General features: G+C 44.3%; 1 protein-coding gene across 2 annotated transcripts in view; it reads right to left on the minus strand.

Annotated features, from left to right (window-relative positions):
- RHOQ (ras homolog family member Q) overlaps positions 1 to 16,025 on the minus strand; it is a 24,272-nt gene extending 8,247 nt beyond the window's left edge. For both annotated transcript variants that reach the window (XM_061991306.1, XM_061991307.1), the window contains exons 1-2: positions 15,804 to 16,025; positions 15,573 to 15,631 (exon numbers count right to left, since the gene is read on the minus strand). In XM_061991306.1, coding sequence (XP_061847290.1) covers positions 15,573 to 15,631; positions 15,804 to 15,945 — 201 coding nt within the window. In that variant the 5' untranslated portion in view covers positions 15,946 to 16,025. The remainder of the gene's footprint in view (positions 1 to 15,572; positions 15,632 to 15,803) is intronic.
- Between the last annotated feature and the right edge of the window lie 2,523 nt (positions 16,026 to 18,548).

An 18,548-nucleotide genomic window follows, 5' to 3' on the forward strand; every position in this document is an offset into this window, starting at 1 on the left:
TGAGCAGTGTGTTAATACTGATAGAAACTTACTTCTGTATGAGAATATACAGCAGGCTACCCTTTTAAAAGTTCCCACTTAAAGAAAAGGCTTTATGGTTCAAGCATACTTGCAGATCAAAGGTTAGCATTTGTTTGACCAAAGATAAATAAGCAGATGTGACTGTTATAGAGCCATATGAGTTTATAAACTAGGCTAGATTAAGGCCATTTAATGCACTTAAATGTTTTCTTTTGGATCATACGTAGAGGTGCTATTTAAAGCCGTCCTTAGAATTTTCTTTGTCTCTTAGAAACCTGACTGTTCTGTTGCTAGTGATGAGGGCAGATGGTAAGGATTAGAAGGGACCTCTTCTGTCCAGACTCTGCTTTCTGTAAGCCAGCCCAGCAAAGAGTGGGAAGTAACAAAAATTAAGGGTCAAGAATGCTACTAGAGGAATATGAATGACCTTTTTGGGGGTGTCCTGATTTCAGCTGAGATAATTTTCTTCCTAGTAGCTGGTACAGGCTGTTTTGGATTTGTGATGAAAGCAGTGTTGACAACACAGGCACGTTCTGGTTATTGCTGAGCAGTGCTTGCATAGCATCAAGGCCTTTTCTGCCCTTCACTCTGCCCTGCAAGCAAGTAGCTGGGGGTAGACAAGAAGCTGTGAGGGAACATGGCCAGGACAGCTGACCCCAACTAGCCAAAGGGCTATTCCATACCACAGGACAACATGCCCAGTACATAAACTGAAGGAAGCTGGTGAGGAGAGGCAGATCACTGCTCAGGCATCAGGGAGGGGCCGGGTTTTTCTTGCATTTAATTTCTCTCTTTTTTGTTGCAGGGTTTTTAAAATATTCTTTTGCATTACATTTATTATTATCTTTATTATTATATTTTATTTCATTTCCGTTATTCAACTGTTCTTATCTCAGACCACTTCTTTTCTTGATCCCCATAGCATTGTAAAACAATGTAAAACTTTCTTTTTTGCTGTAGCAAGAAAGAAAATGGATTTTGCCATATTTTTTTAGCTAAGAGCAGCCTACCTTAGGCTTTTTTTTTAAACATACATAACTAAGACTGAGTCCAGGCATTGCAGAGACAATGAAGAAGGCTGGTTTTCTACCTTCTCTTCCACAATAAACAGTAGTTTATTGTGTCTGCTGCAGCAGCCTCACTCTTCCCCATGTAAGCCCCCCATCTTAATTAAATCTCACAAATCTTGAAATCATTTGTTCATTAAATGTAGAGGCAGAAATGTAATTCAACACCATGTTTGAAACAAGCCAGAAAACAGAATTTTAATTTCCTTGGCAACAGTCACCAGATTATTAACCTATAGTTTCACCCTTGAAAAAGCCTTTCATTGATTAACTGCTAATTTTTAAAGATGGTGTCACTAGAATTTCAGAAAACATTGAGAACTGCCTCAGAACAATTTCTGCTAAATCCATCTTTTCATTTGGAAGCCAACAACTATGGGAAGAAGGCCGTTATCGTGACCATGAAATGGAGAAAAGACAAGCACGGGAAGAGACTGCAGTAGCAAGGAGGAGACCCTTGGCCAGTACTCTTCAGTGTCTATTTACAGAATTTCCTTATTTGTAGTCAGTATTCTCATGTGCCATTTTGATTATACACTCTACTGCCAGTTTTGTGTACTCTACAGTTTTGTCAATAAGCTAGAGCATGCTGAGCTGTAAACACGGGCTCCCAATTTCACAACCACAGTAACTGAAGCTACTGTTGAACCACAACATTTGACGGGCCCTTCTGAAAATCACTTGTTTCCCTGCCAGCGTCAGGCTCCTCTCCCCACACAAAAGAATAAAACGCAGTGACCGTGTCTTTTCCGCATCTGTGGATGCTCATCATAGAAAGCAGAAATAACTTCAAGAACTTCAAAACAGCAACTTGAAACTATTCCGACATTCAGTTCTTTTTTTAAGCACGCATTTTCACTTGTACTAATGAATATAGTTAGATCCTGGTCAGGGTTTTCTAGGGTGGAGATCAAAATCCTAAAAGAAGCTTTCCAGCTGCAAATTACACTGGTCCCTGGAGTACAAAATCTGCATACAAGAACATGTGTGCAATCCGTCAGTTGCTTCCGAATTCAGCTCTACTAAATCACATGTGGGGTATTAGTGAATGGGTTTCCTTAAAAAAATTTCTTAGTAAATCTAGCTGGAAGTTGTCATTTGTTCCTACCACTGAAGAGCTGCCTTCACTACACTCAGCCTTTTGAAAAAATGGCACATCTGGGTCACAATAACTAGAATACTATCTGTATTAAATGCTGGAATGGAGAAAAGATTTCACTGTCACCAGAAATTACTGTTAGTCCATTGACCTTAAAAAAATCTCTTCAGTTAATCCATTTCAAATTACAGACAGACCTTTTATTCACAGCAAATACTAATCATTTTCTGACCTCAAAGCCGAGTTACATTTGCGTGGCTTACTTCAAAACTTTCATATTTAGTTTATCTTTTAAAATCCCATTGGATACAAAAATCCTTGTACATTTCCACAACTTGGTACTGCACTCCACTTCCCAGGTATCCATCAGCAGTCATCTGGGAGCGAGCAACGTTACCACTTTTTTAAGGCCTTTGTGCCACTGAGCGCCTTTCCTGCCTCTGCACCTATTTATATGCCTTTTGATATATACCCAGTCCCATCTGCGCTGGGCAAGCTGTGGGTCCATCCTGTGTAATTAAGAAGTTAAACTGAAGGCAAGTACAGTGTGATAGGATACATCATGTACCACAGCCAAAGATGTACGTGGTATTCACTACAGTGGCCTCGCTGCATTTACACTTACTTAAATTAACAGGGAATTTGGCTACACTACCCACCAATCCTGCTGCCTGAAACAAGTCAGTGCTGTCAGGCTGCCCTTTAAACCTTCTGTGCTATGGAAATTAAGTTTGTATTGCTACTAATAATGGCAGGTAGTTCTAATAAAGGCTCCCACCACATGATTAGGCTGGTCCTGGATCCTCCTAAGAAAGACTCTGGCTTAAATGTTACCAGCATCTAGTAGGACATCTGTGCCTGATGACTCCTGCTCCCCAGAAGCCCCTCAGAAACAGCAATCAAACCTGAAAACTTCCTCTAACACACTGTGCCTGTATAACTGCTGTATTTGGTAAAAGAATCTGAAATACCGAATGAATTTAGACTGCATATTAGAGAAGCCTGGAAAAATCTGATTGCTTCAACTAGAATTTATTTCCTTAATCTAGTGTAAGGGAAATAAATGTGGTTTACTCTAAAATTAAATGCAATGGCAAAATCTAATTATACTAGCCAGTCAACATGAATTCCAGTGTGACTGCATGCACAACATCACACTGTACAGCAATTAGACTTTCAATCTAATTGAGGGAGGCACTGCCTGTATACTTAGGCATGAAGAATGTTTGAAGAATTTAACGACAATATTTTAAGACTGTGAATAACACGGGCAAGCAAGTCTAACAATTGAAAGATGCAGCACAAGTCTCCAGGCTGTAACAGTGTGAAATGGCTCATTCTCCAACATACTCTGGACTTTACAACACAATTGCTCGCTGTTTGCTAAAGCAGATGAATACAGATGGGAAAACGTGCTGAAAGTATAACAGCTGTAATAACTTTAAGCAAACTGAATGCAAGTATGTTGGCTGTATTAATGTTACATGGAGCTATGATGCCTACAAAAGATAGGACATTGCAGCAGGACCATCCACCATTTACCTGGTATCTCAGTGGTAACCCAGGACAGCTGGCAACACAGAATGGACATGGGAGAGGAGATGGAGGAACTGATGACTTGACTTTGCTGCTCAACTGCACACTGAGGAGGACTGTTTGTGGTTTTAAGAGCGAAGGATGTAAATTCATACTTCTAATTTTTCATTTTGCCCTGGTTTTGATATTTGGCAGGTAAGTCTAGTATTGCCTTTATCTAAGCTCCTCAAAATCTCTCCTTTAGGTCTCTTTTTCCATGTTACAGTACCTAATAATCTGCATCTCACATTTTCCGGTGCCTTGTATTTGAATACTGAATCACTGCTTTTCACCATATTTTGGATGTTCAGGTGGACTTGTTTCAACATTTCCAAAACTTGGCCATTTCTTTTCCTGACATCTACCTGCTCAAAAACAAACCTTGAGGTACCTTTTGTATGCAGACTGAAGAGTGTTATTGCAATTCTGCAGCATTATATTTTTCTCCACTTCAAGGGTCTGTTCAGACTAAAAGCAGAATGCAGCACCATATTTCAAGTCACACAGTTGATTCTGAACTAATACTTTTGCCCAATTCCATGGATATCAGCTGAGAGACATAGATAAGAACACACAGACTGTATTTGTAACTCTGCCACCGACACAATATGTAACCCTCAGCACATCTTTATCCTCTCTCTACTTGCATCTGCCATCCGTAGGGGTTTGCTAGCTTAATAATGCATTAGTCTTTGCAGGGCACTCCAAAAGCCTTTGATGTGCACAGCTTATGTGCAGTGGGGTTTTGTTTTTGTAATAAACTAAAGACAAAGTGAAGTCTAATAATTTCTGGACAACCTTCTTGACCCACAAGAAGCATTATTTCCTTCTATTTATTAGGAAACTGAATTAAGAGATGCAGGCATATTGAGATCCCAGAGTAGTGGAGTCCTTGTAGCTCCCCTGTTTCATGGTATCACATTCCTCCCTGACCAAGTTAAAGTGATAGGGACCGAGGTCCTTACCCCTCTCTCCAGTAATGCGAGACCACAGGCCTCTCACCTCTGGAATGGTATTAGGGTCTCTCTATCCAATCTAGACAGATGAAAGACAATTAGAGGAGTCACCTTTGCAGTCAATACCTTCCCATGCCTTGACTAAGACCTTTGGGGAAATTTGTGCCTCTCAGATCTGCTGTTACAGGTAGCCAAGAAGATGTTAACCTAGATTTGTTTGATTATTTTTTTTTCTCCTTGCAGATACGAGGGCTAGCATTTTTAAGCAAACAGAAGAAACCAAATTCTGCTATGTCATCAACGTTGTGGCAGGGGCCCTGTGCAAGATGCGTCATGCTTATGTTTTAATCCACACCCAGTATTTTGTACTCTGATGGTGCCAGAATAGTTAATGATTGTATGTGTTTTGCAGCTTAGAAATTTTAATGTTACATCTCCAGTAATATTGTACCATCATACTCTTATGAACAAAAGGATAAGCCTATTTCTTTTCTGTTCTGAGAAGGTATAAAGTGGATGGGAGGGAACAAAACAAAACTTGCACCACTGGAAGAAAAACTGGAACTCAAAATCTCTAGGTTTGTGATCTCTGTGTTAGCAACCATCTGTTGCTTTCACAGCTTACAACAGCAATCGTAAGAGAAGGTTCTCACTCCCAGCCATCTGTTTTTAGAGGGGAAGCCAAAAATAGACATCAGGCAGAGCTGCTAGAGGAATCCAACCTTCATGCAGTGCAGGGTAATCACTAATTCTGCCCAGAGGATCTCTGTGAAGCATACATACGTAACCAGATGGTTTTCACAGAGCAAAATCCCAGCTAAAAGTCCGAGTTTTAACCCACTTCATAGTACGACTTGGTAATGACAGTCAGAAGTCCTCTCTCAATATGAATTGCCATGCTTTAATTTTTTAAGCGTGTCTCAAAGCTACCCTTCCAGACTGCATTTTTCAGAGTTTTCCTCCCAGAAAATAAACTTCCATTTCAGAGGGCCCACTGTAGTATTTCAGAAAACATATCAAGTAAACCATAATGACTGTTGTACCCAACGTGCCCAGGGATTTAGTAAGAGCTCATAGTTACCCGGGGGCATGTCCTGCCATGTCCCCCAGATAATTTGGAATTCAAGGCTGATCTGCAGGTTTGCCATAAACATCAGGCAAACCCCGGAGTTCAAGAAGCACACCAGGAAGCAAGACTTAACCCCGCTGAATCACCCTGTGGTTTCTGATTCTACGAGAGGCTTGGGTGGGGGAGGAGAGAGAGGGAAGTGGTCTGTCCTGCCCCATGCCAAGCACAAATTGCTTCCCTGGCTATAAAAACTCTCCACATTTTTTCAGTCTGGGCTGCATAAAGCTCTAACCATTTGCAAGGAAGGATGGTGGAGCATCCCCAGGACACTGGCTTCCTGGCACTGCCACTCACAAGGCACCACTAATGCAGGACCATTTGGCAAGCTGCAGTTTGGACTGACACTGCATTGCCATAAAACATCTCTTTGTCCAATTCTGCACCCCGAGCCCCATTATACTGATTATACATCCATAGCCACCAACTTCTGAATAAGCAAACCAAAATGCAGTGATTATTCCTTGGCTGCAGGGGAAAAGTGCACTACAGACCCTCTGTCTCTTCCCAAGCTTCTGGGGATAAAGCTTGCATTGCTAAAGACAGCAGAATTGTCCTGTTGTGGCTTGTTTGCACAGGTTTCCCAGAGAGTGCCAAAAGCTGCCAATTTGGGCCCAGCATCTATTTTTAATTTATAGAAAAGCCTGCAAGAATGCAGGGTAAGTGCTCTTCCATTGTATTCTAAAAATGAAGTAAGCTGATCTAAATCCATCTCTGAATTCCTGCGAGAAGGACTGTTCAAAGGAGGTATGAATTATACATTGAAAAAGCCCAGAGTTTGTGAATTACCATTTTTTTTTCCTTGACAAAACTTTTCTTCTGGTATATTTGAGGACTGTGCAGCTGCTTTCATGTCTGAAAAGCTTTGCTGTACAGAAAGAGATAACTAGCTGGAAAATGGGAGCCTAGTAAGATGGATTTTAGAGCATTAGAGACAAGGAGGACAGAATATTCTTTTAATTATACACAAAATTGCCTTTAAGTGATCAGAATTGATCCTAGCCTTAATGTGGGCTTAAATACTGCCAAAATGCTACATCTTGCCATGTGGCGATGCTAAAATATTTTCCGAGACAGTCTCAACAGAACACTCCCTCTCTCCTCTCCATTACCCCAGGCATTTCAACCTGCTGGCTTCTTTGCAGTTTTCTAAAAGTGAAAGTCCCTGATTATTATCTCTCTAAGATTATTTTAGCACCCGTAAAACAGACATGGACTCAACTCACTGTAAATACATCAGCAGGCACAGTTTCACTGAAAAAAAAATAGGGTAGTTGCTCATCTGCTATGGAGCTCCTAAGAAGTGGCCATGGACAAACTCTTTGACTTCATCCTTATGAGAAATGACGAGGTTGTGGTGGGTTCCTGTGCTGGTTCCTTTCACGCTGTCAAGTGACTTTATGAAGAGCACTCTTCATACACAGGATTTTGAGTTTCTCCAGAAAAGAAATTCACCCCAGTTTTGGTGACTGCAGCCAAATCAATTTTCTATTCCTTCAGATATGAGCAATCAAAGGAAAAAGAACAAAATTCACCCTGGCACAGGGGACCTGGTCACATCATCTGCAGATCCTGATCATTAGAAAGATGGGCTCTCTCACCTTATTTTTAAAGAATACGGCCATCAATAAATCTGTTCTCACAGGGAAAGTAGCCTATGGAATAGAACATTTAATATAATTATCCATATCATACCACATCAGCCATGTCTTTTCACTTGCTATCTATTTAAATCCCATGCAGACAAGAAAGACTAATCAATTAGGTGTCCCATTCCCTTTTATTTTTTACAAATAAACCCCCAAAACCACACTCTTCATTCCGTTGTTGAGAAACAGCTTCGCAAGAGAGAGAAGACTCAGCCTTCACACTCTTTCCTCAAGGTTAATTTTCATCGGGCAACTTCTCAGAAGATGAAGTACCAGAGTACCAGTGCCATCACGTGCACATTGAGTAGAGACATCATGGTGAAAAAATTAAAGGATTTTCTGGAATTAAAGAAGTTCCCCCAAGAGTTTTTGAACCTTGTCTTACTGATTTGTCAAGACTAACAGCTTCCACTGAAGAACGTGGTAAAACACTTAATGAATTCACCACAGCAGACATTTAGGCAATTAAAAAACTGCCTATAGTTTTTCTTTCTTAAGTGAGGAGCGCATAAGCCATCTCACTGCCTGTGGTGGCCGTAACTAAAGATGCAGCCCAGGTCACGCCTGTCATCCATCCCTTATTGACTCCACCGCTGCATTCCAATTGGAAATCAGACCAGCAAGGAACTAGCATCAAGTCCTACAGATGATCTTTTAGCATTCACAGCTACATCCAATTTAGAGCACACATCGCCCGAGGCACTTTCAGTCTGTGTTTTATTCATCTGAAGCAATCAGCTCACCTCGGAGCTGATAGATGTTCCTTTGCTCTGGAGAATAATGCTGCCACCTGCATTTCTATACACACATCAGCGAGTGCCAGCCATTGCAAAGAACTATTGCCCATGGGCTGCCACATAGATGCAGCACAGAACAGGATTAAAACAGACTAAGGATGGTAGCTGCTAACGCGTCAAATGACACAACCTCTTCAGAACTGAAAGCGTCATGTAGCGTTCAGAGACATTTTTGTTAATGCAAATCATCCAGTTGCAAACCAACAACGGCTTGTAAAACCATAGAACAGAGCAGTAAAAAGACACAGATTCTCGCCTTGCTGCCCTCATTTTCCAATTTTTCTCATTAGAGGAGGGTTAGTTTTAGTAGAAATGTACCTGCTAATCTATAGTTTTAAAGAACTGTCCTGAAGCTCTGTCCCAAAGCATCCATTTTAGTAATGTTGGGTTTTATAACTCACAATAAAACTGCAGGATTTGTAATCAGTGTGCTTGATATTACTTCTTAAAGTCCATGTTCATGCAGTCTCATGACTATATATGGAAGGATCACATCCTTTTCACCTTTAAATGAACAGTAAATTTATAGTACCCTACAGAGAAAACTTGAATACATGAAGCCCGAGGAAGAGCCCACATCCAGCAAAGGGCAAAATAAAAAGTCTCAAACCATTTTGATTTCCTGCGTTTTTTAGGTAGTGGTGTCTGCAGATAGAAATAGCTGACTCATCATTTTGAATGCCTGGTACTTACAAAACCTCTATACTGCTGAAGTCAGTTTTACATCCACTTTGTCCATGTGTTCTCAATAAAGGAACTGGAACAAAGCTTACTGAAATCAGCAGTAGGGCGCCTGCTAACACAGAGCTTTGGATCAGACCCCAACACACATTCCAAGTCCTTTTGCATTGCAGGTTTGTGCTGTGAGGCAGTACTACATTTTTAAGTAGAACAAATATGCAGGTTTTATACTTTTTCCTACTAACCAAAATATAAAGAGCTCTTTGCAAAGGAAACATATTTCAATGAAGAAGTCTATGAGCCTGCTGAAAGCTTCCAGGGTTTTGTCTGTTCTCCATCAGAAAAATTCTGCCAGCTGATGCCACCTTACCCAGTTGGCCCATTCCATCATTCTTGTCTCTTTCAGTACAGCTGTATGATACTCAAATGAATGCAGGTGCACACACCATCTTAAAATGAAGTCAGGAAGTACGAGAATATGCAGTAATATTGGGCTGGAAGAGCCATAATTATTGCTTGTATTCAGCATCACCTATTAAGCTAGTGGTATTTGATGGCATTGAAAGATGTACCTCACAAAAATTATGAGTAAAATTCAGAGAGAATTAGTTTGTGACAGAGTTCTCTCTGTCACAGGATATCTACTGACTCTTAACCCAGGAAAAAGGGAATTTTGCTTAACCACATAATCACTGTTTAGCGGGAGTCTCTCTAGGTCAGTAGTCTTCATTAAAAATGTGGTTTTAACATATTAAAAATTGATGTTTCAGAGAACCTCTCAAACTTGGTTTGCTTTGGGTTCTTTACTTTGGTCTGCCATTAACTTTCTGTTAATTTAGCAAAAGACTTTCAGGATCAACAATTCAAAAGTATCCCTTATATTTGATTTTAATATAACGCAGTGCTGCTATTCAGAAGTGCTGTGGGGCTTTTGACACTCTTAAAAGGAAACATAACTGTCCTGAGTTTCCAACGTACATTTAGTGAATGCTTTTGGGAACTCAGAGCAGCATCTCCCATCCTGAGACTTCCTATCTGGCGATAACAATACTTACCTATCCTTCTAGGAAAGCCATGATGCTTTCAAAGTGTGAGTCACAGCTCACAACGAAGCACTTGAATGTAAGCTTTGCACTGGGATTATTATTGTTGGAAGGCCATTTTAAAAAGCCAATCTGAAGGTACGAGCAGCCTTTCTTTTAAAGGGAAAGCTGTCTTTACTTGAACACTTGTCTAGAGAACTCTTGACATATAGACTGTAAACTTGGGCACTTCACCTCCTCCTTCTGCACTGGAAAACTCCCATTTCCAGGGAGAATCTAGGCATGTTTTATCTGTATACACCCAGCTGTTGCTGCAGAGCCATTCAATCTACATGGCTGGCAGCATCCTGAGGCACGGAGCAGCTAGTGGAGGCTGAGCTATTCACAGGCCTGCACGACAGCCAGGCCTGAGCTCACCGGCTCCTGGCTTCCCAGTGCCAGCTGCCAGCTCGGCCAGGATAAGAGCAACATTAGGGGAGTGAGAGAAAATGCCTGTGGGAAGAGGGAGGTGCGGGGAAAGACAGAAAGGGGACAGGATGTTAATAGACAGCAGCTTCATTTCTAGATCTGTCAAAACCACAGCAGAGGTTTCAGTGGTGGCCTCTGCGTTGAGGAAGAGCGTGCTTGCATGCTCCAGGCTTGTATCTTGCGCTATGGCTGTGTGGTGGCTGCAACTCAGAAGGAGTAATGTGGTCTGAGGAAGGACATTTCTATTTCACAACAGACCAGCCAACACAACCAGCAGCTGCCTCTTCTTTCATGAGGATACTGAAGTGGTACCTGCTAGACTAGGGCTACCTCTGAAAGCTGAGACATAGCCAGCAATGAGTACAAAGGTCACTGCTATTTCTTGTTTTATTTATAGCAACCACCACAAGTGATGACCATCCATTTCAGTAACCACACCCCCACCCCTCTCTTTCCCACAGGCACAGTCAGTTGTAACTATTTGTTTTTACATGAGGCCTTAACACTGGCACTGATTTTGCTAATATTTGCTTTACACACTTCAGCAGCCCAACCAACTTTAATATAAAATCGCTTTAAACATCAGAGGCTCCATTACAACCAAAAGAATCAGTGTATCTGAATTGAGATGGCTGCTGCTGCAACCAGAGTAGCCATTGGTTTCTGAGATGGGAGGAACCAAGCAGTGGCCTCTGCTGCTCTTGTGCTTAGCATGTTTTGTGGCTACTGTTTTGGTGACAGTTGAGAAGGCACTGAGAACTTTATTGTACCAGACCTACACCTTGTCCTATACATATTAAGGCCCTTAAGGCGCAGAAATAAAAATGGAAAGCCAAGGAACAGTTTACCTCAGTTTTATCCAACCAGGCCACCCTAGTATCACAACAGTAAGTGACACTGAGAAATATGAATATTATTAGGTACTGCATCATAGTAAGATTCACTCTGCCCCTTCTGTATCCTGCTGTGCATTTGCCAGATGGTGGCTTGGTGCCAAATCTGCACCAGACAGCCAACACTGCCTCAGCATCTCTCTTCCTAGGGCGGCAGGAGCAGCACAGGCTCTGCTCCTGCATCCTCCCATCCTTCATCCAGGTCCTGATAGTCCTTCACAGCAAAGGCAAAGGAGCAGAACAAGGTTTCCATGTGTACGTAGTCAGCACACACTGGAGGAAATGGACACCATGAAGGAAAACCCCACAGTATAAGGAACTGAGAGGCGAACAAACCCAAATGCTGTTTTAAGCAGCAGCCTTCCATATGGAGTGAAATCCCCAAGATGTAACTTCTATGTGTCCTCCCACTTATCCTGAACATTTGGGATGTGGCAAGCAGACACGCAGAACACCTCTTTGCTAGGGCTTACAGATATTTCTCCAAAAGTTTTAGTATCGTGAGAGTTGGCAGTATTATTTTTGGTATTATAATCAAAATAATAATCACTTGAAACTAGTTCAAAACTACACCAGCACAGTGACATCAACTGACCCCTGATGATGCCAGAGTTCTCCCAAGCTGACTGTGCCACATACCTCTGCTCAATGAAGAGCAGTACTGACACACAGTCTCTCAGAGCAAGAGTGGCTAGTGCAAAGCTAAAGGCATCCAAGCATCAGAATCACAAGCACCTCACATTGAAACTTCAAGGCGTTGATGCTCCTAGCTCCAGGCATGTAAGCAGGTTCTAGAGTTCTCATCTTCCTGGGGAAACAAGGACCCACTCCAAGCCCAGCCACACTAAGCACATGGCTATGTGCAGCAGCAAGGCCAGAAGGAGCTGCTGGCTCCACCTCTGGGAGGAATTGCTGAAGGAATGTCCTCTCAGACACCCCTGGCACTGAATTCCCACCCACCTTCCTGGGGCGGGGGCTCGCCTCCACAGCTGCAAACCCAAATAGGCTCCCAGAGCCTCTGCTGCCCAGCAGCTGTACCAGCTATTTTCTGCTGAACCAGGGCCTCAATATTTTCAGCCAGAGAAAAGCATGCCCTGACTCACACATTTACAAAGGGGGGGAAAGTCTCTTTGCATACAAACTGAAGTTTTGAACCAATAGTGGCACTTTTCCCTGCTACATACAACCTGGGGGAAAAAAGGGACTTTATAATAGACTTATTCTCAACCTACTTTAAACTCACAAAGATGAGTTATTATTATATCATTATTATGATGTCATCAGTATAGTTACTGCATGTGATTCTGTGTGTGTTGTGAAGAAGCAAGCTAGAAATGAGTATGGGTGCCATGAACTCATACTCCTCTGCCAAAGTCTGTCACGAGTTGCTAAATACATAACCACACAAGTTAAAGAGGCCCATAGGCTTATAAGTCAATATTTTGGGGCAATAAGCCTGCTGTGCACCTGCTAGAAATCAAAAGTTCTTTAATCCTTGCTCTGCTATGGGCTTCCTGCATGGATCTGGAGTAGGTCACTCTATGAACCTCCATTTACCCCCTCACTCCTCTTACCCCTGAAATGGCATCTGTAGATTGTACCCATGTACTCTGTCCAGAGCTGAGCATATATATATGCTAAAGATTGTGAACTCCTTCTATACCACAGTGATCATGCACTACCAAGTTTGATAAAATGATATTAGGCCAGTATTTTACAGTACAACTATTTGGTGGTGACAGAATTAGAAATAACAGCAGTGATGTATGCTGGCACAGAAATCTCCACTTTGAGCAGCAAAGAATCCAAGCCATATAGAAGTTTGTGCAAGCAGCAGGCATGTACCAGACACAGCACAGTGTTTCCTCAACACAAACAAGGCATCATCAACTCATATCTTCTCTGCTCTTCACTATATATATTTAAGCTTTAAAGTAAGTTTTCTGTTATCACCTAACTCTAGGAAGACGGGCTTGTCAGCACCGTCTTTGATGAAGCAGCTTTGAGATGAATTAAACTGCTGGACTGCCATCATCACACAGACTCCCCTCCTTAGTTGTGCTAGATGTTGGAATGGGGCTCCCATGGGCAGCCCCAGATCTTCACCACTTACCCACACATGCTAAAGTGGGATGGTGATAAAGATTTTATTAGCACCGTAGGTCTGACTAAAAGAGTTTCGCCAAAACTAGATGTATTTATAAAGGTAGCCTCATTAAAACACCCTACATGAACTGAGGCTTCTCTGAATTAGGCCAGCAAGATCTTGTCCTGGGTACATCTGAAACTGCTCTGTAATTATGTAATTTAAGATTTCAGCTTCTCAGAATCTGCGAGCAAAGAAAAAAAAGAAAAAAAAGTGTACCTCAACTTTTTACACATCTGGATATACAGTTTCACACTGGAAGGTTTTTCTTAGTGTAATAGGAGTACTTTCACTGTTTGCTGCAAATTGGCCAGTTTACCCTACTAGCTTTTGAAGAGGCCAAAGGTCAGTTGGTTTTGTCCTCAGCAGATTCAGGCAGAGTGGGATACCACAATACTGCTTTAGTTAAGGTTACACAGAGCTAACAACACACACTCCCATTAATAGCAACAAGGAAGCACTAGCTGTTTGAGATGGCATCCACAAATAAGCTATGCATATGTATAGGCATGCTAGGGTCGCCTTCACACTTTACAAGGCTCACTGTAAACAAAAAAGGAGAAAAATAGTGGCATATTAACCAAAGGCTTTACTTGCCTGACCACCAGATCCTCATTTTGTAACCCACTTAATAAACGCTTTACAAGCTGTGTTTTGAACCAACTACTACTGAAAAACAGGACTATGACAGTAATAAGAAATGCACTTGGCTGCCATAAATCTGACTAGTTGTTATTTATGTCAGCGAGATGACAACTATTAAGTCAGTCTTTTGGGGAAGAGTCTCACCTTTCAAGTATCATCTTTCTGGAAATGGGGCTGTTTTCTACAATTGAGATGGAATTAATTTTGTTACTGATTTCAGGCCACACAAAGATTCATAAGAGACAGGTTAAATGCTGCCTCTCTTACTTAGTGCTGTATGCTGATCTAAAAAGATACATTAATTTAGCAGCAGTTGTTCAACTAAATACAGGAATAACATGGTTAAAAAATATGGCTTCGATCTATGCAAGTCCAGTGAGATTATCTTACTAGTTGCTCTTTACAACAAGGAAGCATGTCTGAGGTCATGTGAGACCAAAACACATGCTCACACTGCAAGGAGAAGTTTTAATACAGGGAATACACAACTTTACCAAAACCCATGCAGCATTCTGGTACAAGCTCTGCACCTCCCTGGGAAACACCTGCACCTCCTAGGGTCAGGCCTTTCACAAACTATTTTGTCTTCGATAAGGCACCTCAGGAAAGCTGGGAGTAGTTTAACCCAGGTTCTCGGCCCGGACTGGTGCCGTGCAAGTTAAACTGATCAAGAAATGACTTGAATAATGGAGTCCTTTAGCAGCCAGTACACCAGTGATCCCTTCAAACATCAAGCATTTTACCCATCATTAAAGTTACTTAAGCTACGTGCTGACATAGCATCTTTCACACCAGGCTGTAATCATCTTAACCAAACGCATCCCTTGAATTATCTGGGGTAGCAGAGGAAAGCCAGGTTATCTGAAAGGCAGTGGCTGAGAACTACATTATTTTCCACTTTGAAGCTGAACGACTCTTTTTAGCTCTGTAAGAGCCGTAAAACGTAAACAAAGCAAGCTGCGGCAGACTGGGTCTCTACCCGACCTCAGGCGCCTGAGGCAGCAAGTTCCCTCTCTGCTGAAGGCAGCACATTCTCCCCCCGCGGAGGCCAGGGGTCCGGCGGGACTGGTGCCCAACGCGCTGCCCCGCAGAGCCGGGGCCGCCGCACCGCCTCCCCCCGCGCCGGGCGCTGCCGTGGCGCCCCGGCCGCAGCGCCCACCCAGCCGGACACGCACCGCTAAAAATAAAGCCCATCTCCGCCCGCGGGAATAAGGCTTGGATCGATGGTTTTCTTCTAAAGCCGGTTTTTATCAATCGTCTGTTCCTTCCACCTACCCCATCTCTCCCCTCTCCGCCGCGAACCCGCCTCTGAATCACCCTGCCCGGACCGCAGCCCCGCAAAGAACTTCAGCGTTGGGAGCGCGGCCAGGCAGGGGAAGGGGCTGGGGTCAGCGCTCGGCACTCACCTGGCCGGCGGTGTCGTACAGCCCCAGCAGGTACTGCTTGCCCCCGACGGTAACGCTGACTACGAGGGGAAGAAACACAGCGGGTGAGGGGCGAGAAACACTGCGAGTCGGGGGGGGGGGGCAAACCCCGGCCGAACCCCGCCGTCCCCGCCCCGGCAGAGTAAGGCCGGGGGATAGAGGGAGGCCGTGCGCGGGACCGGCAGCCGGGCCCCTTCTGCCCTGTCCGCTCACCTGCGTAGTGGTCGAAGACGGTGGGCACGTACTCCTCGGGGAAGGCGTCGTTGGCGTAGCTCATCAGCAGGCACGTCTTGCCCACGGCGCCGTCCCCCACCACCACGCACTTCAGCATGACCGCCGCGCTGCCATGGGCCATGGCCGGAGCCCGCCCTCATGGCCCCGCGGGCGCGCCCCGCCGCGCCGGGCCCCCCGGCATCGGCATCGCCACAGCCGCTCAGCGGGCGCCCCCGCCGGCCCCCGCCGGGCGCGGCCCCCCCGCCATCCGCCGCCGCGCTGGGCCCGGCGGGAGCCGCCTTCCCCCGGCCGCGGCCGTGCCGCGCAGGGCGAAGCGCCCGCCGCTGCCGCCCGCCCGGGCGCGGGGCCGGGCACGGGCGGGAAGCGGCAAACGCCCCCCCGCGCGTGGGCGGGCGGCGGGGGCCGCCGCGGCTGCAGGGCTGGGGCCGGCGTGCGAGAGCGGCTGCCTGGCCCCGGCCCCGCCGCCCGCACACGCATGCACGGCAGCGCCCGGCTCGGCCCGGCGAGCGGGCGCGCCGCTCCGCAAAGTTACTGGTGCACCGCGGGGAGCCCTTGCCCCGGGAATGCATCGGTTCTGCTCTGCTGGCCCCCCACGCACCCCCACCATCACATGGTACGTACAGACTCGGGTCGCATCCTCTGGCATTAGCCCACAACTGTGTCGCTAAGTATGAAAACAACGGAAAGCTGAGAGAGGTTTAGGTTTGATGGTTTGGTTTTTTTCTGCACTGAGTTTATTGTCTTTGAGTGTGAAAATCGGGAGTAGGCATGTATTTTAGAACATTACCATGTTCTACTACTGGTTTCAGCAGCCTTGAATACCCATTCGAAGGGCTGAAGGACCAGAGGACTAAAAAGAGTAGATGTTGCATGAAAAATGAGTGGTCGTGCTCCCACTCGTGTCCATGGCAAAAATCCCACCGTTCACTGATGCTAGGCTTTCACCCATGCAAGCTGTTTCCAACTTCACATTTTCAAATGGTGTGAAACACAGCCAGACAGAAAAAAATTGCCTTCTCTAGCCTGTATTTTTTTTGCAGATAGATTCCATGAGCCCTATCCAGTTATGACAAAAGACAGCACACAACAGTGCAAACCACGAGGAGACCACTGTGTCCTATAGTTTGTGTTTCTCTTTGAACTGATATGCTTGAGGGAGAAAATCAATGCAAATCCCACACTGCACAAAGCTTATCTGAATATTCAATAACATATGGCATAAAATCAGGGCAAAATAGAAAAGTTACTACTCTGCAAGTTTTTTCAGCTTAGTCAATCAAGCTTTCATTCCTTCAGACCACGGAGGGAGAAAAGAGGACATCCAAGACTGTTCTGCTGCAATCTCCTCTGGATTCATGCAGGGAGCATCAACCCACACCCCCAAGAAGATAGAGGCTGCCTCAGGAGGTATTTCATCAGCCCTCTGGAAAACACCAGTTATAAATGAAAGCTGAATTTAGTCAGAAGTCAGTGGGCAGCCAGTGCAGGGCTCAGCGCACAAGTCTCCCATAAAACAGCTTTGCCCAGTGAGGAGGTATGTCCTGCACAAGCAGCTGTTCGGGATCTTTTGAGAGTAGGTCCAGGAAAAGTGCTGTACAGTGCCTTGACTTGTGCTACCTGAGGTTAGAGGCTCCTAGGTACCCACGAGGGAGTTGAAGGCATGCCAATTCTCAGCCACTCAGGTGACACCCACTTCTTTTTTGCTGTACTTGCCGATCTATACACTTAGGAGCACCCAACACCTGCACCCTGGGCAGCAATGCCCTAGGCCCAAAGCACACTTCCTCCAGTCTGCTGCTTGCTTAATTGCTGCTCTCGCTTCTCAAATCCTGTAATCATCATTTTGAACTTGCACAATCTCAGCCAAATGATTCTCATTCAGTTCCCCGTCACTCTCAGACAAGGGACAGCCAGTTAGTCTGTGCTAAGTATTTTGAGAAAATTAAGATAGGGAACTGGTAAACTGCAACGCTCACTTCAGCTCTCCTCACCAGCCCAGCTGGTCACAGAGCCATGGGCAGTCACGTAGCTGCAGCAGTGGGACCTCATAAAACTTCACACCAGCCCCATGGCCAATATAGCTCTGTGGAGTCACCTGTCAGGGCACAAGACTGGAAGTGCTCAGGTGGTTCCATCCACAGCATACTTCTTGGGCTTATTTTTCACTCTTTGCGGATGTCATTCTCCAGCAAGTGCCCACAGCAGTGCAATAAGGAGGGTGTGACACTAAGAATATACTCGCCAAGAGCTCCTGGAAACCGATTTCTTCTCTTAAACTTTCCTGAGTTTCAGCAGCACTCTAAGAATGTGTTACAGCCTCAGCTGGTGTCAACAACGGATGTGGCTCAGTGCAAGAATTCAACTCATCTGTATCTTGGCACAATGAATACCTTACCAGGAATTACATCCTTCTTTCAGATAGATTAACAATCTATTCTGTGTAATGCACTTCCATTTTTTCAGCAGTACAAATTATGAAAAATGTGTTAAATACCTACTTATGACAAATATTATTTTAAATGTCTTTATTAAGGACACTAAATCGAACCATTTTCCCTAACTTCTTTCATAAGGTAGTAAAATAAAGCAGTATGAAACGTTAAAGGGAAACTCTTAGCTTAGTGACATTTAAAATGTATTCTTATTTTTCATTATTTACTATAAATTGATAGGAAATGAAAAACAGTATTTCACAGAACATTAATTTCTAAGGACAGCTCTAGC

Source organism: Colius striatus, chromosome 2, assembly GCF_028858725.1.
Source record: "Colius striatus isolate bColStr4 chromosome 2, bColStr4.1.hap1, whole genome shotgun sequence".
Lineage (NCBI taxonomy): Eukaryota > Metazoa > Chordata > Aves > Coliiformes > Coliidae > Colius > Colius striatus.